Source organism: Amblyomma americanum, chromosome 4 (assembly GCF_052857255.1).
Source record: "Amblyomma americanum isolate KBUSLIRL-KWMA chromosome 4, ASM5285725v1, whole genome shotgun sequence".
Classification (NCBI taxonomy): domain Eukaryota; kingdom Metazoa; phylum Arthropoda; class Arachnida; order Ixodida; family Ixodidae; genus Amblyomma; species Amblyomma americanum.
In genome coordinates, this window is record NC_135500.1 from 115,519,888 (window position 1) to 115,542,741 (window position 22,854).

A 22,854-nucleotide genomic window follows, 5' to 3' on the forward strand; every position below is an offset into this window, starting at 1 on the left:
ATAAAGAAGAGTATAGAGGGAAGGAAAACCCGCACCTCGACAGACCAATAACGAAGGAAGAAGTATACGCAGCGATTAGGGCCGTGACTAAAAACACGGCAGCCGGAGTAGACAAGATTAAAAACTCCCTAATTCGCAACTTCAGCGACGAAGCGGTAGTCCAACTCACGGACTACCTCAACGCGCAGTGGCTAGCGGGAACGTTGCCCAAAGCATGAAACACGCGGAGGTGGTAATGATACCCAAACCCGGCAAGAAGCTACAAATAGAGAACCTGCGGCCAATTTTACTAACGTCGTGCCTGGGCAAGCTCTACGAAAGGATAATCACGAGTAGAATACAACAGTACCTCGAAGACGAAGATCTGTACCCGCACAGCATGTTCGGCTTCAGAACGAACCTGTCGACGCAGGATATCCTCCTACAAATCAAGGAGGAGGTAATCGACACCATCCCCAAGACAGGAGAGAACATCATAATTGCGCTAGACATCAAGGGCGCGTTCGATAACGTTAGCCACAGCGCCTTCATGGAGGGACTAATCATCACCCACTGCGGCAAAAGAGTACACGACAACGTAAGGGCATTCGTGTCGAACCGCACGGCAACGGTGGGACTGGGAGACATGCGGAGCGATGTGTTTGAAGCGCCAAACAAAGGCACCCGATAGGGATCCGTAATCTCACCGGTCTTCTTCAACATAGCCATGATCGGACTAGCCCGCGAGCTGAGCTGAATCGAGGGAATCCAGCATGCTATGTATGCGGATGATATCACGATTTGGATCAACCACGGATCGCCATGCCAGAAAGAAGAACTAATCCAGCAAGCGGCGACATGCGTCAAACGATATGTCAGAGAGAGAGGACTCGCATGCTCTACCGAGAAATCGGAGGTCCGGCGCGTCGGCAAAAATCCATCCAAGGAGAAGATCGAAATACGGCTAGAAGGGCAAGTTCTCCCAGAACGCAGCATGATAAGGGTCCTAGAAATGTGGATCCGATGGGGCAGAAGGTGCAGCCACACCCTAAGCCTCCTCCAACAATCAACGAAGCAAGTCAGCAGAATGATTACCAAGGTACCGCAGAGAAGGCACGACATGAAGAAAAGCGACACAATCAAGCTGGTCAAGAGACTAGTGGTCAGCCGCATCACATACTCGCTTCCCTACCGCAACATGAAAAAGAACAAGCAGACACATTCATCAGAAAGGCATTCAAGACGGCGCTGAACCTGCCAAGGAATACGTCGAACGAAAAACTGCTAAAGCTGGGAATCCACAACACCTTCGAAGAACTGAAAGAAGCGCAACTCGGCGCACAGCTGTATAGGCTCCAGCAGTCGACCACCGGCCGAGCGCTCCTCCTAAGGTTGGGATACATCAGTAACGAAACAGAGGATAGGGAAGCGAGCATCCCCGATTACATTCGCCAAACCATCAGGGTGTGCCCCCTACCTGGGAACGTGGACCCAAATTTGCACGCGGCAAGGCGAGCCGCAAGGGCAGAATATGTAGAAAAAGCACCTCGCGAATGACAAAAGCGTAGTATATACGGATATATATGCGTAGTATATATGCGGCCCTACATCCGTGGAACAGAAACTCTAAAGAACACAGAGTTACGTCAGTGATGGTGAACCACCAAGGTGACATGATCATCTGCGCAACACTGAGAGGCTGTAGGGTATCCAAGGGGGAAGAAGCCGCCGTAGCTCTAGCGGTAGCGGAAAGATACCGTAGGAACAACTCGCTCACAATTCTCACGGACTCAAAAACGGCATGCAGACACTACACCGCAGGTAGTCAGCAAAGGGGCGCTGCGCATAATCCTCCAAGCAGGGCCCCCGAGCACACAAATAGAACATGAGATTTTCTGGGTACTGGGACACGCCGGAGTGAAGGGGAACCAGAGGGCCGATGATCTACCTCGCGAGCTTATTAACCGAGCGGATACATCAACGGACTCGGAACCCACCACGACGGTGGAGCCAACGTTCGCGGAGATACTGAATTATCACAGAGGCAGGAGAATAACGCATCCCCTGCCACAACCACTCTTAACACAACACGAAGCAGTCGGCTGGCGAAGACTGCAGACAGGAACCTTCCACAGCTTACACAGACTCCTCAAAATGTGTCCGAACCAATACGCGGACACATGCACGTGGTGCGGGGCAACCCCCACGTTATACCACACCACATGGGAATGCAAGAACACTTTCTCCTTCCATAAGTTAAAAGTGCCCAATGTAGAAAAGTGGGAGGGCCTGCTCACCAGCAGCGAGCTGTCGGTCCAAAGAGGACTAGTGCACCACGCATGCGAGGTGGCACGGCTCAGTGGAGCCCTGGAACAAGGGAACCAAACACCGGATCAACCGGGACTTCAGCCCAAGGGATGAAGACATCCGGAAGCCGCTAGCACCTCTGCTTAATAGAGCAATAAAAGTTTTTTCCTCCTCTTCCTCCTCAGCGAGCCTCTCCTATCAGGAGACCTATCCGCCGTGGTATTCGTTGCCTTTTTTTTTCTAGTGCTGAGTCGATTATGCGCGTCGTATTATGCATCGTGTTGATTTGCCACTGTTATCGCCACGGTTAGTACACTGTTCACATACGTATAGAACTGTGTCATTGGAATAAATATCATGTTGAAAAAAAAAAGCTGTGATGGCGCAGTGCTGAAATGAAGCGGCCAGCGAAGTTATATTCGAAGCTCACATAGGCAGTTTTATCTCAAAGTATCTACCTACTTTTTCTGATGATGTAGACACTCCTGATGACGTCACGAGTTCACATAGGCTTGCTGTATAATGTTTTCGCGTTAAAAAGGAACGAAAAAGCTTTTGCTGTCCGCGGCATCGTAACCAGAAGCACCTGAGCTGCGGCCAGATAAAATAAAAGGGATAGGGAGAGGATAGGAATCAGTGCAGTGCTTGAGAAGACCCAGTGCTTCTTGACTGCACTACACGCGTGTCCGTCGCGGTTATTTCGGTCCACTACTGAGGTAGAGGTGATTCAAGGCACACTTGTGTGCGGGGTCTCCATTTTCTGGAAAGAGGGGTGCGAAGCTTTCTTTCTGCGCGCCGCCCGCCTTCTCTCCTCCGCTGTGCTGAGCCTTGCCGCGTGGTTGCGTTTCCAGCGAGCCTAGCATAACTGCTTCTGTTCGCCTCCGCGTCGTCTGCGTGCAGGCAAGTGTATTTGCAGCACGGAGGAAGACTATAAGGAGTGGAAACTCCACCGTCTGCGGCGACCAGAAAAAGTCACAAGTCCGCGGCGCCACTGTCCTGTTGGCGGCGCCTGACGGCCTGGAAAGAAACAACTGAAATACAACGTCAGGGCATGCCCGCTGAGGCAAAGAACCGTGTCGTCTGCTTTGAGCGCGCGCCGCCGGAGAGCGCGCCGGAGCCGCCTGCCATAAAGCCCCTTGGTAATTATCAAGGGGCTTTAGCCTGCCAGGGCGCTGCATTTTTTATTTTTTCCTGCTGCTTCTACGAGCCGCCGCAAGGCGCCGCCACTGCATACGCCGCCGCCGTGAATTTATCTGGTCGCCTGCGCTCTCGCGCAGACGGGAGTTTCACCTCCTGTATAGTGTTGCTCCGTGATTTGCAGTAAGCCGTCGCAAAGATGGCATCCTTTAGTAGGAATCCGCAGAACGCTGGAAAAATCTTGCTGAGGAGTCCCTGAAAGGTATGCTTGTTCGAAGCCTTTGAGAACGTGTGATGAAGCGGCCGTTCGTCGCGTCTCGCAGGGCATTTGGGAGTCCCTGGGCTCGGTAGTGCGGGGGGGAGGGGGGGGGGACGCAGGGGGTTCACAGACCTACACCCGTTTTCCGCGCGTCGGCTCGCTGGAGGGGACGAGCATCAGCGGCCGAAAGGCTGGTTCACATTGGCGGGTGCTGGAAGTCGCGCGACAGGTTGAAATCGATTTGCTACGCTCTCTCCCCGCTTTCCTCGTCCTTCGGGAACCGTACGGTCGTGCGACGTTTGCTACTGGCCATTGTGGAATCTGCCTGAACTCCCAGCTGCGAAACAAGACGGCGCCGCCATCGCGGACGCTTCCATGCTCTCCCATACAAACAGTGCCTTATCGCAGTGGAGGCTGCGCCAACTCGCTCCGCTGTGACTTTACGCTGCCATGTAACCGCGGCTTGTTTGTGACGTGCTTTTCATCGTGTATCGCTCCCCCATTCCGCGGGGCTGGCATGCACAAGGAGCTCTGCACTGGCGCGCTTAATCTGTGTTTATTTCAGGCGTTTGCATCTCCTGAGGTGTGCAGTGAGTGCTTGAAAGTGTGCGCGAACTGAGGTTGTGCGTGCTGAAGGACTTTGCGGATGCAACCAGTGGCGGATGCCATGGAGCTTCGCTCATCGCGGCGACGTCCGTCTCCTCAGTCTCGGACACGTGCCGGCCTCCGCGACTGCGGCAGCGCAGCAACAGGTGAGCTTGTCGACGCAGTGCTCGCTGCGGCGGCTGCCCGCTAGAGCCTACTGCCGATTGCGTCGCGAGGCTTCTGCCAGTTTTCCTTGCTTTTCGTTGTGCGCGTTCGGACCTGGTGGGAAAACGCAGTAACTTGAGTTGGACATACGTCAGTCGATTAATTTTTGCGAGGACCTAATGCTGGTGTATCCGTGCAAATAGCAAATCATTTGAGCAATATGACGGAATCTGAGTTTCCTCTAAAATGGTTCAAGAAGAGCGCGTTGGTCCCGTCTTCAAACTGTAGTTGATAACAATGAACATTCTGTGCCATGAATTCACAACTGCTCTAAAACATTGATTTCCCAATGCCAACCGCACGATATCCCTTACTCCAGTGTCCTTGCACGCTTGCAGTTCGCACATGAGTGAGCCATGCCGCTTTAAAAGGGCTTCATCACGCATGCTCTAGAGTGTACGGGCACGCGCAGCATACAACCACGTGAAAGCGTTCCGAGAAAGGGGGAGCACTAGGAGGCCTGTGGCGCCTGGTTAGCAAAATTTATTATCTGCGAGGTATTCGGAATCATCGACTTAAGCCGCATTCGCTAAGTACTGACCCCGCAAAAATGAGTCGTGTGCACGAGGTAAGTTTGAAATATTTCAAGTTTCTAAAAATTTACGTTCATTGCCTTTGCTGTACAGCGTACTGTACCGTCTCTCATCTTCGAGCCACCATTGTTTCTATTTTTTTTCGATCAGAATTTGTAAGCACTGCCTTCTAATTTTGAACATAAAACGCCGAGCATCGACGTCGAGACGATAAGCATAAAAGCAATGAGCACGAAAGATTCTACGGCTACTGCAGCGAGTTACGTGCCATTGCACCTGCGGTCTGCCGTGTCACCCGGCAAGAAATTCAGAAAGAGCAACCAGTTTTAATCTTGCACTGTCTAAAATTAAGGTGCAGAAATCTGGCATCGTCAGGTGTGTTTTTCTTACGAGACTAAATAAAAATGAATATGCTTAAGATGGTTTCATAGAGACACCACAGAAAAAGGAACATGTGCGTGCCATTACACTAGCCGTCTACCTGGAGAGGAACCAAAGACAGCAACTAGGTTTAACTTAACCGGCTATAAAATCAAGGTGCAATGAGGCAGCATCGTCTGATTATAAACAAGCCTGCAACGTCCACTGGCCTCGGTCCTTGTTTCAAGCCGCCCACTGATTTAGCAATGCTCTCACACGCTTGATTCCCTTCTCTACAATTCACCATTATGCACAGCCGGAAACGCACGTGCACGAATGTTGCGTAATCAGCCGCTAGTTCATGTTATTAACTTAACGCTATGACCCACGGTTGATGGATGCTGCCTATCCGTAATTAAGCGCCCATATGGCTCGGCAGTCTCATCGCCATAGTGCTGGACTATGTTTAGACAAGAAGCTTACTTGCATCGACGTCCTCGCTGCCTGGTTCGTGCCCAAATATAACGCGTCTCAATATGGCGGCTATTCAGCTAGACAGCTATTCATTTAACTAGATGTCTAGTTGGTTGTATCGGAACGCATCCTCAGTTTGTCGTGTTAGTTCTTTTGAGGGCTGGAAGCATTTATTGGGGACAGTATTGATGTCATTCCTTTTGTAAAGTGAGATCAACTGTTAGACCTGGATCGGTCAAAAAAAAAAAAAGAGATGAAAACTTCAATCTCAAGCTTGGTTAGCGATAGAACAAGGAACCCGGTGTGGTGTTTTTCGGTGTCGTAAGTGGCGAGACCGCTATAAGTGGATGTAAACCGCGACATCCAGATCACTGGGCCAGAGACTAGCTGTTTCACAAGCGAGCTTTTTGCCTTTGGCATTGGCGTATACATAGTGGTCTCAAGCACTTGCTAACGGAACGAATCTGCTCGTATCGGCATGGGAAAAAGTTGCGCTTTGGCTATGTAGCTTTTGTTTAATTAATTTTGCAATGTGCTACGTGAGTTAACGCAAAATGGCTCAAAAGTTTCTTTATGGTATTGCGTAAAGCAGTGAGTTTTAGCAGGCACTTTGGTCACGCGTGTTCATGCGGGAGTGTCGCTCCAAATGTAGCTCAGCCTGCTCCTACTCTCCGCAGTAAGTAAGGCTGGACGTTTCTTCTTCCGAAACTGACAGCGTTAATGGGGCTATTCTCAGTGGTGTGATTAGCTAGCCGAAGTGCAAATACCATCCGCATGTGCGGTCGTCTCGTCGCTCATAGTTGAATGCTAGGGCAAGCAGCTTTGTTCCGCGTGTAATCACCGTGTAGCTCTGGTTTGAGATTCCAGAGCAGTCTTGGTACACGTTACAAAAAATAGGTAACCAATTACAATAACTCCATCTGAAATGTAACTGATTAGAGAGGTCAATTAAATCCCCAGAAAAATAAGTGACAATTACAGAAAAATAATCGATTACTATTGCGCTCTTCTCCTTCCAACCTTTGTTGCCATTACATCAATTTATTCAGAATACAATGAACTACTGCTGCTTAATTGATATTATGTTACTCGTTGGTGATTCTCCATACAAATTCATTTACGAAAGCTGCACTCCCCTCTCAATGTGCTGGAGTGAAGGATGGCATTAGAAGAAAGTTTGAACACCTTACGCAAAAGGTCGTAGTAGGGGAGTACATAGATGCTAGTGCCAAAGTCCCCTACGAAGCGCTGTGCTTCGTTGTTGCTCCGTGCATTGTGTGGAAGCATCCGAGCTTGGTGCATAGTGAGAGGTTAGCTGCGGTGCTATCAGGTGCTATCAGGGAGAACGGAGGTAGCTCAGAGCAGCCACATATTTCCCGAGATGGGCACTGCCGTAGAATGGGGTGCTGATGGCGTGAAGTGTGATGTGGTACTGGCATGATTACACAAGATGCTCCTCCGCAGCCAATCGGTTTTCCCTGTGTCACGGCGGAATTATTTCCATAACCGCCTGTGTTTGCCGTCAAGTTTAGTTTCTCCGACCTGTACCGGCCGTTAACACTGTTTTGGAAAAAGTAAATTATCACCAGTAATCAAATACAGACAAAGTAATTGAATTATGCGTAACGTTGCCGTTTGAAAAAAACTGTAATCGATTAAAATTGCAAAACAAGAAGAAAATGCAATTTATTAGGAGCAATCAATTACCTGCAACTTGTTAGCTACAACTCTGCTCAGGAGTGACGGTGCAGATATGAGGGTTGAGCTTCTTTGTGTGCCCGACCACTCAGCCGCTGTCGCTATTGTGCCCTTCAAGAAGCCCCTAATGGTTCCTGTGAACAGAACGAGGAATGGGGGGGGGGTGGGGGGGGGCTCGCGTTGCTTTTCCCTTAAGAAGGGATGTTCTTCGAAATTCACAATCGCCATTGAACTCGGTGGAGCTGTGTCGCTGCTACATGTCGCAGCGACATTGATGAGCTAGGAGGACAAGGCGAGATAATTATATTAGGCGACATGAATGCACACATAGAAGACCTGGATGGGTACACGGATTCGACAGGAAGCATGCTGCAGGACATGTGTGACAGGCATGATTTAGTTGTATGCAACAGCACCGAGAAGTGTGAAGGGCTAATAACATGGGAGGCGTGGAGTCTGTACTCAACCATAGATTATGCACTAATGTCACAGAGGATGTATAACAGATTAGGGGTAATGAGCATAGATGAAGATGGTTCCAGAAGTCTAGGTAGTGACCACAAGCGTATCAAGTTGAGCTTCAGAAGAAAAAGCAATGTAGGACTGAAGCAAGATGAACAGTCAGGGGGAAATTTTTACTCAGAAAAGCAATTGGAAGCAGCAGCCAAACAAATCGAGAAAGTCATTTTTGAGGATAGTGAAACAGAATGGACTTATACCAAATTAACTCGATTACTGGAGCTAGAGCTAGCTAAGGTGCGAGTAAAGCTAAAAGGGAAAAGATGCAAACACAAGAGTTGGTGCGATGAGGAGGTCAAGAGGGCAATAGAAAAGTGCCAGGAAGCGTCCAGGGAACACAAATATTCCAAGAAGAGGGGGGAACCAAAACCCGAAGTAGACAGAAAATGGGATACCTTCATAAAGTGTAGAAGGGACGCATCCTATTCGATTAATGAGAAAATTAAAAGAAAGGGTGCCCAATGGATGTCAAAAGTAAATAAAAAGGATAGAAAGGCAGCCCAAAAATTCTGGAAACATCTAAGTGCAATGAGTAATAAAACTAGCCTAGAACAAAGGTTTATTGTTACAGATGAGGGTATTCGACTAGAAGGGGATGAAGCAATAAAACACATAGGGACAAGGATGACGGAAAAATTTACAGCAAAGCACGTGGTACATAATTTATCGAAGGAGGATAGACCGGTTACAGCAATAGCTTCACTTGAGCAAGGAGAGTGGGAAAAGGCAGAGAAGAAGGTTCCTAGTGGCACATCAACAGGACCAGATTGTATCCTGATTATGTTGATAAAGAAGTTAGGACCAAAATCCAAGCAAACATTAATACAGGTAGTGAACAAAATGATAGTGGATGAGAAAGTCCCCGATGAATGGCGGTTAAGTAGAATGAACATGATATATAAAGGAAAGGGGGACAAAGCAGACGTAAGTAACTAACTATCGTCCCATAACAGTGACATCTGTGGTTTACAGGGTGGTGATGCAGATTACAAAAGAATAGACTCCAGGCTTGGGTGGAGAACAAGGGGGTGTTAGGGGAACTACAGAATGAGTTCCGGAAACAAAGGAGGTTGGAGGACAATCTATTTTCATTGACACAGTGTATAGAAATTGCGGAAAAGGAACACAGGCCCTAATGGCTAGCATTTCTGGATATTAGGGGAGCCTATGACAACGTTACTCAGGAGCATTTGTGGGACATACTGGGCACATTGGATGTGGAAAGTGGAGTAATTAATCTTTTAAAAGATATATATAAAGGTAACAGAGTGCTCATAAAATGGGGAAAAAATGTATCAGGGCCTGTAGAGATACAGCGGGGGCTTAAACAAGGATGTCCTCTGTCCCCTTTGTTGTTCATGTTGTACCTGCAAGGGTTGGAGACCAAGCTAGAGGGGAGCGGAATAGGCTTCAACCTATCTTTTTTCAAGGGGAATGGATTAAACAGACATTACCGGGTCTAATATACGCGGACGATATAGTGATAATGGCTGACAACAAGGAAGACCTGCAGAAGTTGTTAGACATATGCAGTACAGAGGGAGATAGATTAGGCTTCAAGTATAGTAAGGAAAAATCTGCAGTCATGATATTTAATGAAGAGGGCGGCGAGCATAGAATACAGGAGTTCGTGCTAAAAGTAGTGATGAGTACAAGTATCTTGGGGTGTGGATAAATAACCGTGTTGAGTATCTGACAGAGCATGAAAAATATGTAATGAATAAAGCTAGTAGGAATGCAGCTGTCATGAAAAATAGGGCACTATGGAATTACAATAGGTATGAGGTGGTAAGAGGGATCTAAAAAGGGGCGATGGTCCCTAGCCTGACCTTCAGTAATGCGGTCCTGTGTATGAGGCCAGATGTTCAAGCAAGGCTGGAAATTAGGCAACGGGGAGTAGGGAGGTTAGCTTTGGGAGCACATGGCAATACACCAAATCAGGGGGTACAGGGTGATATGGGATGGGCGTCTTTCGAGAGCAGAGAGGCTAGCAGTAAGATAGCATTTGAGGAACGATTGAGAAAGATGGAGGAAAAGCGGTGGGCTAGGAAAGTTTTCAGATACCTGTATATAAAGAATGTTGACACGAAATGGAGAAATCGAACTAGAAAATTGACAAGCAAATATCTGGACAGCAGTAAGGGGGCAAATCAGCAATTATCGGTTAAGAAAAAGGTTAAAGAAACAGAGAGCTTTGTGGAAAATAGGGATGCTGACGAAATCTGCACTCGGAACATACCGGACCTTTAAAAAGGAAATTGTCAAAGAAAATATCTATGATAATTGTAGGGGAAGTTCTTTGTTGTTTGAGGCCAGGACTGGAGTTTTGCGGACTAAGACGTATAGAGTCAGGTACCAGGAGATAGACACTTTGTGCATTGCGTGCGGAGAGGAGGAGGAAACGGCTGAACACTTGATACTTTCCTGTAAAGGGCTTCATCCTACAGTGGAAAGCAGCGGGGCTGACTTACCCAAGGCATTGGAGTTTAGGGGTAGTGAAGGGAAAGTGGATTTTAAGAAGTTAGAAGTAACCAAGCGAAGGTTATCTGATTGGTGGCTAAAAGCAAGACAGGAGTAAAATTTCAGAAGACATGGCTAGGTGGCTTGAGCCACCGCCCGATGTAAAGGGTTCAGCCGTTTCCTTCCATCCATCCATGGAAAATCTCTCTGGCCACTCCAATGATTCTCGTGTCTTACACCAAGCTTGTGTGGCGCCACAATCGCTACTTTGCAATTTTGCTGAAACACACGCATACGTGCATGTTAAGAATCCTTTTAGTTGCACGTACGCGACGTACGACACGAGTTGTTCCTAGCACCATCTACTCACAGATGCATACACTGTTGTAGCCACTATATAATACAAGACGAGCCAAAAAAAAGCCATTCGAACTGGGTCGGAGCCTTGCTTAGTCAGGCATAACACCTGGGAAATCTTCTTGATATATGAAAAAAAAAGTTACTTGTCTCTTGAAACTTTATTCGAGGGTAAGAATGGGCACATGGAACGTGAATACAACAGTTTAGAACATTCTATTGTTTTGAGGGATTAGCGACGAAGCTGTTATTTCTGAGAAGCGAACGGGCAGGGTGCCGCCATGTTGTCAACGCTACGTACACAAGCAACGCAAAGACCGCAACATAAAAATGAATGCACATAAAGCGCTCAAAACCAGATGGAGACAATTTTAAAATAATTGTACATACTACTTGCATTACAGTTTTTTCGAATAATCATTGCTCATGCTTTTGTACCATGAATGTATCGTGTACGAAAGTGCGCTTGGCGCTGCTCGAAGCAACGCTAGCAACCTTGGGCAGCGCTCGGGGGCCCTCGAAATCTCGATGGAGTTTTGCGCTGCTCCATTGACTCGATGACCATTGAAACTGTCCGCGTAGCAGCGCTCGATCGCCTTTGAGTCGATAGATTATCGGTTCGAGGATCTTCGAAAATGCCCGTGAGTCGGGGGATAATCTTTCCATTCCGGCGTCGCATATCTAGTGGGCTACTTCTATGATGCACTGACATACTGAGCATTTCTTCGGCGGGAGGTTGCTAGCAGGAAATGAACGGACTGCCGAATGATGAGAAATTTTCCATACAGAGAGAAAATCAAAGCTAGAAAGAGAAAACGAAAATTTGCACGCAGCCGCGGCGCTGTGGTGGGTCGCCGCCATACTTGAGGTGTAGTGAACTTGAGTTGCACGAAGCAGACGAACTCTGGCTCCGCCAGCGCGTGCTCTTCGCGTGTGGCACGGCCGCTTGTAAAACGCGTGCATCGGAGGTTCGGCCGCTAGTCGCCGGGCGCGATAGCCGTATATGTAACTACGTTGTAAACGAATGTCACTGCGATGGAGAAGATGCATTTGTTAGCATTGTTGGGGCCGGTCGAGAAAGCAGGCGCAGCGACGAAAGTTAGCCACAGGTTTGGTTCCCCTCGAATCTGGGATCGAAGCGCGGATAGTGGTCAATGACAGCAGCGCTACCGTGAAATCAGAGAGCCGCAGGTAGTTCAGGCACATTTAAAGAGATGCGATTCGTGGTCTGGCCACTCGCTGCGGCGTGTGCAGGGCATGAGAACACCTGGTAATGCTTGTTTCCCATGGAAAGAAAAACGGTAGCGAATGTACCAACTTGGAAATTTTCTGCGACACGCCGCTCAATCCTTCAGTCGCTTGCATTTAAGTCACCCTTAAATATGTTCGATTGTGGTCGTGGCAGTCGAGTTTCAATGGAGGCTAAATTCTAGTGGCCCGTGTGCTGTGGGATCTCAGTGCAGGTTAAAGAACCCCAGGTGGTCGAAATTTCCTGAGCCCTTGACTAAGGCATCCATCATAGCCAGAGCAGCTTTGGTACGTTGATCCCCCTCTCCCTCTCCAAAAAAAACAAACAAACAAAAAAGCAGCGATTAAATATCTAGGAAAAGGCACATTCACATTCTCAATTCGTGGAGGGAGGCCGCACGACAGGTTTAAGTTGATTTGCCCCGTAGTGCTTTGGAAACAGTAAATAATTGGCCGAAATCAGTTGTGCGACGTCTGCCACTCAATCCGCCTAGACAACAACAATTCTGTCTAGCGTGGGTGTCCTATACAAACAATGCATACATATGACCAGACTTGGGAAGCCTTTTTACCACTTTGGGGAAGTCGCTTTTTTTACACAAAAGGGGTCTTACCTTGTTAAAACACCTGGCAGAAAGACAGCAAAGTGGCCTAGGAAGTTGTTTACTTTTGCCGACTCTGCGCCGTGTTCACAAAATTCAACACTAGAGTGTCTGGTAGCTGACACTTGATAGCCGGCGCTTTTTCAGTGTCGTGTGTTTTTTTTCGTCTTGGCTTCTCGCAGCGCAGAGCACTGTGCAGAAATTACGTGCTGTTCTCCTGCGCCAGCACGCGAGCTTGCAGTACAGTAGTAACCAACTTGCTCAGCTTTCCGTACTTGTAAATATCATCGCCCACCTCCAGGACGTTTTTGCGAGCTGGCGCGGCAACCTCAATCTCTACCAAAACAGCACACTACATTTAGTACTGTGTGCTGTGTTGTCAGATACCGGCACAAAAAAAAACACGACACTGACGAAGCGCGGACTATCAAGTGTCAGCTAGCAGATGCTCTCGTGTCGAACTTTGTCAACACGGTGCGCACAGTGCAAAACTGAACTACCATTGCCCAGTTTGCTGCCTTATAAGCCGCCGTTGTGACAATCTACGACCGCCTTTGTGCAAAACATCGACTGCACCAGAGGGGCAGCAAAGCTTCCCAAGTCCGGTCATGTGTGCAGAGGACTCCCACACAAGACATAATCGGCGCCTTATTGTCAGTATATACCCGGCGTGCTCATGCGCCGCAGACGCTGTAGCAAGAGGCCGGATCACTGATCACTTCCCTGCGAACGGTTTACTTAAATGCGGCACTCTGGTTTCGTGGAAGCGCTGCTGTCATTGACCACTATCTTACAGTTGACATCAGCATTGGCTATGACTGGTTGCCAATCCGCACTTTCTGCACAGAAAGCTGCCTCCTCTTCGGGCCGCTAGCAGTGGTGAGCAATAGAATGATACCACCTGGCTTCCCTTCACAGCTTAGAGCCGCGGGTGATAGAAGTCGATGGGATGAGGGGGATGTGGATACATGCTGGTCGTCGCCTCTCGGGAGATTGGTTGGGGCAAGCCTCTTCAGAGCACAGATGACAACTGTGTGGAGTCCGGATGCTCGACGAGGTGTCTGAAGGCCTACGGCATGCGCCTTGCGCACAAGAGTGGTGTTATCGTCTACGTGGGCTGTGAGATCAGCCCCATCGCTAGGGAAAAAGGGGGGGGGGGGGCAGAGAGCTATGTCTCCCACACTTTTCCGCGCCGATGGTCTTGAAGTCCATGTTTTGACGTGTCTATCATAATTAAAAATACGACTCTTGGAAAACAATGGACCCAGTTCGTACAAATTATGCAAATTTGCTTTGCTTGCCTCTGATTCTGCTGGAATATTGTTATCCTCCATTGGCTTTTGTCTGCTTTCTTTTGTTCAGGCTGATCGTTTTTGATTTGTGTTCATAAACTTCCTATTTACTGAGGAACAATCGAAAGACACGTTCAGCGTGACCATTACGGCTGTTCTCAGAATGCGTGAAACTAATTAACCCATATGAATGCTACTAGACTTGTGTCATATTATAGACAAAGCGAGTTTCCTATCTGCAGGTCTCGCGGTGGGTGTGTATTCACAGGTGGTTGTAATCCCTAATATTCCGGCTCATTCGCCTTAGGAACTGGCGCCATCGTAGCTGATGATGAGCGTTACCCGAAGCATGTCTTCAAGCAAGACAGCTGCGCTGAGGACAAAGATCACAGCGGCCAAGGGGCGTCTGGCCATTCCTCCTGTGAGTGTTCGAGTTCCCTACCTTTTATGCGAGGGCAAAGGGAATTGCGTTATCGCCTGGTTGTGCTCAGGCGACAGCCGTGGAAAATCGACCTTTAAATCACCCTAGAGTGCACGGGCTTCTCACGGGCTTCTCACGGCTTCTCACGAGATTCTCACGGGCTATTGGCAAGTGAAACGGAAGAATAAAAGTAAGTTTCACTGGGATGGGGTTCTGTAAGGACTTGTAGTCTTTGAGTGCTACGACCCCGGCAAACTAGAGGCTACATCAGACAATTAGTCTGATATTGTTGTATATAGGGGTTGACAGTTTCAGTTGAAATCCCCCTCCCCAAAAGAAGGCAATAAAAGTGCCTCAAATTAAGTTTTAGAAATTGGATGTGAAAGAAACAGGTCAGTATTATTGCCAGCAGTGTGTTGCTACATGGCTGTTGAGTACGATATGCACTCAACGATGAAAATTTAGTAAGTGGGGAAGCTGGAGCGTGATGAGACTCTAGTGTTGAATAAGCAGCACGGTTTTGCGATTGTATGCATTGTGTCGCTAGCTTGCGCATGTATGCAAACTGGAGAACACCACCTCCTTGCCATTTATAAGCTAAGGACTGTTTCTTCACTATTGTCGCCTGCTTAGACCTGTTCGGTGCCTAAGTACCTTAATCAACTTCATGTCGGACATTGCCACGGCACGTTGTATGGGCGCCACGAGAAAGTATTATGTTGAGGCTACCTTGACGACTAACCGACTGACCGGCATCTCTGTCACTGACATCAACACGCAGAATGCCTTAAATCCCGACCTCTCGCTGGACCCAGCGGAACACTCCACCCATGACATATGCCAACCTAGTCCTTAGAATCTAACTTCCACTTGGTGTTTTGTCTGCCGTCTATATCCCATTTAACACGTTTATAATTAATATTGCTGTTCCTTCCACAAGCACACCTCCAAGTGCCACCGTTTGAATGTTAAATATTGGTAAATAAACATTTCATGCTCACAAAAAACATCGAAATAGTGTGAGTGACATTTGACAACCCAGAATTTTCACTTTAAATATTTGAAACAAAAAAGCCAGTAATTTCACCGAAAATAAAAAAATAAAAACGGCGTTCTGAAGTAACGATGCAAAAAAAGTTCGCCGACCTTTAAAAAACACACTGAAAGTTAAACCCCTAGTTTGAGGGACTTCCCCCTCAGGAGGTTTGCGAGCCAAAGTATCGCCCTATGAGTGACATCATGAGGAGCAGACAACACGGTTTATCGCGGGTTAACGGAACAACACAGTAATAAACAAAAATAAACAATGCGTTTGTACCGCAGTTCAAGCAACGGGGCAGCACTTACACAAGGGTTACAATTAACTGAGTAGTGTCTGAGCTCCGCAGCAAAGGGCTGGGTTCTGAAATCCACGGTCAGGTGAAACAATCCGCTCCTACAAATTATGCGACGGTACGTGGTTGGCTGGGAACGATGCCACTTCCTCCGAACGCAAACCGTGAACGTCTCGCTGGCGGCTACTCCGCATCGCCATAAGCAAGGAGTACACGCATGCACAGCACCAACGCTGATCTCCCCGGCGCACTGCTCGCTCGGTCTTTATCTAGCCGATGGCCTGACGCGGAGAAGCACTTGCCTAACATGCGCCATTTTGTTGCTCTCGGATGCTCCCGTTTGCACCTGAAAGACACTGGATGACGCGTGCTCGGCACACGCCGCCTGTTGCGTGCATCCATGGGGCGCCGTGATTCTCGCTGTATATAGTAATGCAGCAGCAAGTGCATCTCAAAGAAGGCCTTTCAGGCAACGGCGTCGACTGAATGTCATGACGTTGCGGTTTATCCCCTTGCTTACTAGTGTGACATTGATGGTGGCTGACAGGCGCAAGAAAGTTATTCGTGAAATTATCTCAATCCTGGTGACGGCTTTGCTGGAGGGCGTCTGTTGAAATGCATTCACCGCTGTATTATTGAGTTATATGCCCCTACAGTGCTTCTAGATGATGATTTTCTCGCAATAATTCTCAAGGCGAGAGGTCTTCATGGGCTGCCTTTTAATGGGGCATGCAATGGTAACCCCGCTGAAGAAGCTTAACCACTTTCCCTCGGGTGTCGGAAAGTGGCTGAGGTGAGATGGAAGGTGAAAGGGGAAGGGATCTCGCAGCACGAGTAAACTCTGCTCTGACCAAGCGCCAGTGAGAGAGAGAAAAATATCAGCTGGGACGAGAGGGCGAGGCTGCGCAGCCTTGGTTTTAGCAGAGATAGTGTTCGCATATGTAACACTACGTCGCAAAAAGCCACAGAACATGCACTAGCATAGCAAAGCTCGTGCTGAGTATAGAACTTTACGCGGCAATGTACAAATGATAATTTTGATCCTGATACAAAGAGGTTTAGGCAGTCTCCCTTAGTATACTGCACTGAGTAGTGAAGCAATTTACTATCAATTCTTTGCTCCTTAGACCGGGAGCCATTTTTTTTTTGGGGGGGGGGGGGGGGTGCAATAAGACAAGCTTAAGTTTTGAATCAACACTTGGGTTTGTGTCAGACCGGGGCTGACAATTTTTTTTCCCTAGAACTTCATCTGTAAAGATAGACAATTAATTTGGCTCAAGCCTCCACGCTTGTTCTTAGCACTTAATTGCAGCTTGCGTTTGCAAGTTCTGTAAGATTCTGTGCCGAAACCATTCTTACAGCAACTCTCTTGCGATTAATTGCAGTTTCCTCCAGGCAGCATACCGGCGAGTCCCGCTACCTGAGAAGAAAGCGAAAGAAAGTCAAGTCCATGGACTGCGAGGAGAACTCCGACGAACGATACCTGTGTGAGCTGTCCACAAAAACCTGTTGCTAGCCACCTTAGGAAACTCACGCATGTCGTAAATAAGCTTACTGGTCGTTAGTAACTGCGTGGACATTGGCAATGCAGGATGACGTCTACAGAACTGCACGAAGTCTTCCGTAGAAGACTCTTTCTAGCTGGTCTTTCTGGCAGTTTGTGTTACGTTTTGAAGCTGCATTTGGAAAACTATTTTCTGCTGTTCATTTCTCACACTTTGAAGGAGCTCGTTGAAGACTGCGTTTTAAATGATGACTGACCAAATGAGGCTTAGGCACCTATAGACACACAAATTCATGTGTATGGAAACTACTTCCTTCTCCTACTCCCTTCCTACTCCCTCGTCCTGACTTGAGCGAGCAAGCAGTGCATAAAAAATATCCGCCTTCTCGTTGCGCCTTCTGCGAATCCCCGTCCTGGATGCTATGCTTGCAGTTTGCGACGACTGCGGGAGCGACCACCCCGGCGACTGCCCCATACACGGACCGTTGGCACACATCAAGGACACCGAGGTGAGTGCGAAGCACGTGCATGCTGAGAGTGAAACGCTGCCTTGGAGTCCAACTCGTATCTGGTTATTCTCAGTCCGCACGGACCGAGCCGATGCAAAACAAGACAGGCAATGTGCCGAGTGGAGAGGGCAGTCCTTGATTCCTGAATTTACCCTCACCTGGCATAGCATGCATGCATAACGGGAACTGTCCACTGGAGCCACTCTTCTTCTTTCACCGCATCTTTGTGTCTTACCCGACCCACAGGGCGGCACATCGCTCATGAGTGCACTCACATCGCCTCACTCAGTAACAGTCACGCCTGTGAGTGTGAGTGAATGGCTGGGAGTAGGTGTGCATGTGCGTGTGAGTGCAAGTGAGGGGATATGAGTCTGAGTGGAGATGAGTGTGTGTGTGAGTGGATGTGATTGTGAGTAGTGATGAGTGGTGAATGGACATGAGTGATGAATGCATGTGAGCTCGTCTCACAAAAATTCCGGCATCGTCATTGACTGTGAGCAGCAAAAAAATCACGAATTCCCAGGAAAGCAACCTAGGATGCAGGTTGGCCACATTGGTTACGTGATCTTGTGTTGTCATCGCAGCCTGCCCTCCGGACTGAGCAACTGCATGTCATGGCAGGTGCAATTAAAATTATTGGTCACTCAGGAATAGCAACCTGGTGCACAAACCTGTGGCAGCACCTGCCATCGCAGGGCTGTTGCACATTGCTTAACTTCTGCTCCACTGGGCCCAGAGTTCTATGAATGTATAGAAGAAAACAACCAATTCTGCATACATCGAATTAACTCATGCTGTCACGTCATATTCTTGCCAGAGCTTAAGTGTTCCCTGCAATTTTTTCTGTGCCCTGGTGTGGGCATTGTAGAGCTCTGCTCTGGCCGTAACTTTTATATTGAACTGGGCCCATGTGAAGAAGCCGACGCATTTGGCCCGGCACTTGGAACTGCACAAGCTCAGTTTAAGCCCCGAAACGGTGCGAAAAGCAAGCGCTCTTTTTGGTAACCCCAGTGGTTCTTAATTTTTCCTATTGTTTACTTAAAGAGCCCTTCATCGCAAAACAAGCATATATGTTTCCTTTAATTTTTTGTACGCACAACATCGCACATTGTAACGCGTTGACGCCAAGGAGATAGCCGAAGCGGTAATATTTAATGCATTAATATGCTGAATAACAGATTTTTTCGTGCTGATGGTGACTAAACGTTGCGGCGATTTTTGGCTGTGGATATGAGGTGGGAGCCAAATTGGCCGCACCCATTTTGATTGGCTGGATGTAAAGTTCTTAGTCCTTCTACACTCGGGAGAGGGATTGAAAATATAACGTCTGAGTGTTGTCTTCTCGCTCTTGAATAAGTAAACTAGAGAAAAGAAAAGCAATACAAGCGAATGGACTGTGCTCGATGAGCAGGAACGAGCTGAGGATTAAGCTTCCCCACAATCTCCCCAGAGCAAAAAGTTTTTATTCAGTGTGATGAAAATACTGCCGTGAGCATCAATGTACGAGAAAATACGGCAGAGGCGATTTGGGCTGCTGGAAGCTGCCCTGCAAGTCAAAAATGTCATACGTGCTTCTGCTGCATGTCTACAAGGCGCGGTTCTGTTTTGCCGCGCCCAATCATCGGCAGAAGTTATATTTCTTAATACGCTCTTTCTGTCTGTCGACACGTGGAAAGAGCTTCCCAGAGAAGCATCCTGTTAGAGGTTGAAATTTATTCGTTCACATCATCATTCGAATCGAAAGTTCCTCCTACACCCTACTATGTGGTTAAATACACAATGTGCACCAATAGGGGCAGGTTCAGCCCTGGGGCAGAGACGCCTGCCCTCCAGCAATGTTCCTTCATGCCATCAGAGATGTCGGCAAATCAACATCGGATACAGGGTCTCGCCACTTAGGTGACACCATCGTGCAGGTGATCCTGAGCTGGGCGTTCTCCATATCACCGCCGCTGCCCAGCGGCAGGCTCCATCAAACTCGGACGCAAACCTTCGCGTATCGCACCCGCGCAAGGACCTGAGTTCTAAAGTCCTCACCAGTTTCTGGCACATGGAGCAACCTGGCAGTAGCACAACCGCCAAGCCAGTGGCCTTCACACATGAGATTCGATCCACGCTCCCTTCCTGTATACATGAAGGGGGGGGGGGGGGGCATTGAAGTGCGTGACACCAGCGCTAATTCTTTTAGAGTCCGGCGATGACTGGCCAATGTGCACATGCCGCCACCGCGAGCAGATGGCTCGTCACTGCCTACAAACTCTCCCCCTGCTTCCCTCGCAAGAGCAATTCTCACCGCCACGTGGGCCACATTGTCTGCTGGCAGGCCTTACCCGAGAGGGACCATTCATTACTGAACTGTACCAAGGCTGGCTCGAGGAAGCAGCTTATTTCCGGTCCATAGGCAACCTTGCCGCAGGCGTCCAGCGCAACAGCACTGGTCGAGTGGAATGGGCTTCTGAATTTTTACCTTTGTGTTTTCAATTCTGTATGTTAGCGGAATATCTTCTGTTTGCACGCTCTGATTTCAGCAATTTTAACTGCACTGATATCTGGGCAACATCAGGAATCCTTTCAACCTGATAATGCGATTGCCTCTAATAAATTCTTAATGTAGATTTTTGCCAGTATCGTTGTGCCGTTTCAAACGGGCTTGTACCGCAAAATGGCTAAAAAGTTAGCTACGTACGCATTCTTCCACGAAAGACGTTTCCTCGACCAACGACGCAGCGGACTACAGTGAGAATAATTAGGTGCAGTGTTGTGTTAGCACCCTTATCATCTAGAGGGGCGCCAAGTCTGCTCCATGCCTTTTTTCTGTTTGACCTTTTCCTTCATTGATTATAGTGCAGTGTTCTGGGCACGCAGGTTTTTTGACGATACTGGCGGCCGAGGTCCCGTGAAACTGCGTTCCAAGAAGTGTTTACTTCCTATTTCTATTGAAGGCGATCTTTTCATGTTCTTCTTTTGCTATTAACAAAATAAGATTAGTCTTATTTTTTTTTGGCTTAGCTATAATGAGAATTCCTTCGGAAGCACATTGTTAAATTGATGACTCAGCAGCGCAGGAACTGTTTGTCCTCTGCTTATGTTACGCATGAATGTATGAACTGCTGCTCAATAATGTTTTGTATAGCTTGCAATTGCATCATTCTTCATCTTAGCACTCATGTTTGATCCTAAGGCCCCAGGTGACAGGAGGTTGGGAAGAAGGGGCCGCTGCGCTGAAACTTTGCTCCCCCTAATGAAGAACCCTTCACACGCCTATGGACAGCATTCAAAAACGTGTCTAAGCATCTTAGCTGACTCTAAACACGCACTCATCATCTTATCAGCAAGAGCGGGAGCACACGTGCGCACGATTGGTTCGGGACATGAATATGCGTGATAAATGACCACTTCCTACGAGCATCGAAAGTGCGAAAATTGGCTAAAGAACCCGACAGAGCCCCCGGCTGCACGCCAATGCATATGTGCGAACGAGGCTCTGCAAGGGGAGCCACGAGCGTAGTCGGCCGTGGCAGTAAATCATTCCTTCCGTTTTCCAAAAGAAGGAAGCAGTGAGTAAACGTGAATGTGAGCGTGTAGACATGAGCGCCAGTAAATGATTGTGAGTATACACGGTTGTGTGTGTGAGTGGACGTGAGTGTGAATGGTCATGAATGGGATTGTGATTGAGCCACATCTCATAGTGACGAGGTATGCCCTGACCATGTTATTCAGCGGACAACGGTTACTAAGCTCCCTTCGTTTTATCATGATTACCCGCCAACATATCACATAACAGGAAGACCTCTTTTCAGCATAGATTTTTAGGATTGCGGCGTTCATTCAAATGCAAATGAACAGAGTTTTCTTGTATGAAATTGCAGCTCCACTGAGGCTGAGTGCTGTAGTGAGTGTGGTTTTCTAGTGAATACTTTGAAAAACAAGTTAGGAGCACTGCAGGCGTTCACAAGAGGGCGTGCCGCTCGCAGGTTGAAGCTGGGGACCCACTGCGTGCCAACAAGAGCCTCCCAGAAGGTCTGTCCATTCGCCGCTGTGGCCTCAAGCGCACCGAGTTCGGTGTGTTCACGCTAAAACCGCTGCCCAGGAGGGTCTTCTTCGGCCCCTACGTGGGTATAAAGGTGGAAGCCAACGGCGAGAGCAACGCCTATACCTGGCAGGTGTGTCAATTACGAGGCCTGTTTAAAACCACTGTGGCCGCGTATAGAGCGCAGGCATCTTGCTCTTCTACTATAATAGCTCTAAAAGGCCTGTCGTACTAGGCCAACAGTCGGCCGATTTGGTCTGCCGAAACCATGTCGTCGTGGTGTCTGGCTCTATGTCTTACTGCGCCGACTAAAAGAGTCAGCCGAGTGTCGGCGTCGGCGCCAGGTCTCCCACAAGACGGCAGTTGGCCGATGGCCCGTCAACTCCCACGTCACACTAGCGAGACAACGTGCGAGACCTCCCGCCGACTTGGCCCTTTCTCGTTCTCGCTTTTCTTTTGCCATTTTCTGCTATGCGAAATTCATGGGGCGGGACGCTTCATTTCTAACTCTTTTAAATAAACCCCACCATAGTAAAAGAAACTCCTTAACAATCGTGATTATGAACCTAGATTGAATGTAGCCCATGTCGAAAAATAAATCCAGTCACTCGAGGGTAAACAAGGCGGGAGAGATTATTTTAGGCTAAAATAATAAAAAGAAGAAAAAACTCGACCACGCGGATTCGAACTAGGAACCTCTGGAATGCGAAGCTACTGCTATACCCACGACGCCATGGAGAACAGAGCGATTTGCTTGCTTCAGAAGTAGTCCGCAGTGTGACACTCGCGACAGAAGCAAGGCAGGTGACCCATGTGCGAAAATTCGGCCGGCGCGCTGTACCGGTCGCTGCTTGCGAAGTGCAGCCCCAGTGCAAGCAGGGACACACGAAGCAGCAAGCATCGCTGTGCCGCTCGACTCAAGCACTCTAGCTCAAAGCGGACGCTTTGCCACCCGCAGCGGGCTGATTACTGCTTGGCTTGGTGTTGAAGTTCGCACCAGAAAAGGCAAAATAGCCTTATT

General features: G+C 48.4%; 1 protein-coding gene across 5 annotated transcripts in view; it reads left to right on the forward strand.

The window, feature by feature from the left end:
- Positions 1–3,563: 3,563 nt before the first annotated feature.
- Positions 3,564–22,854, forward strand: part of LOC144128263 (histone-lysine N-methyltransferase PRDM7-like) — a 54,327-nt gene continuing 35,036 nt past the window's right edge. For 3 of the 5 annotated variants that reach the window (XM_077661527.1, XM_077661532.1, XM_077661531.1), the window contains exons 1-6: positions 3,564–3,685; positions 4,248–4,434; positions 14,343–14,456; positions 17,176–17,277; positions 17,727–17,803; positions 21,778–21,966. In XM_077661527.1, the coding sequence (XP_077517653.1) occupies positions 4,329–4,434; positions 14,343–14,456; positions 17,176–17,277; positions 17,727–17,803; positions 21,778–21,966 (588 nt within the window). In that variant the 5' untranslated portion in view covers positions 3,564–3,685; positions 4,248–4,328. Of the gene's footprint in view, positions 3,686–3,801; positions 4,435–14,342; positions 14,457–17,175; positions 17,278–17,726; positions 17,804–21,777; positions 21,967–22,854 lie in introns of those variants that run through there. The other 2 variants (XM_077661529.1, XM_077661528.1) reach the window with 2 other exon arrangements.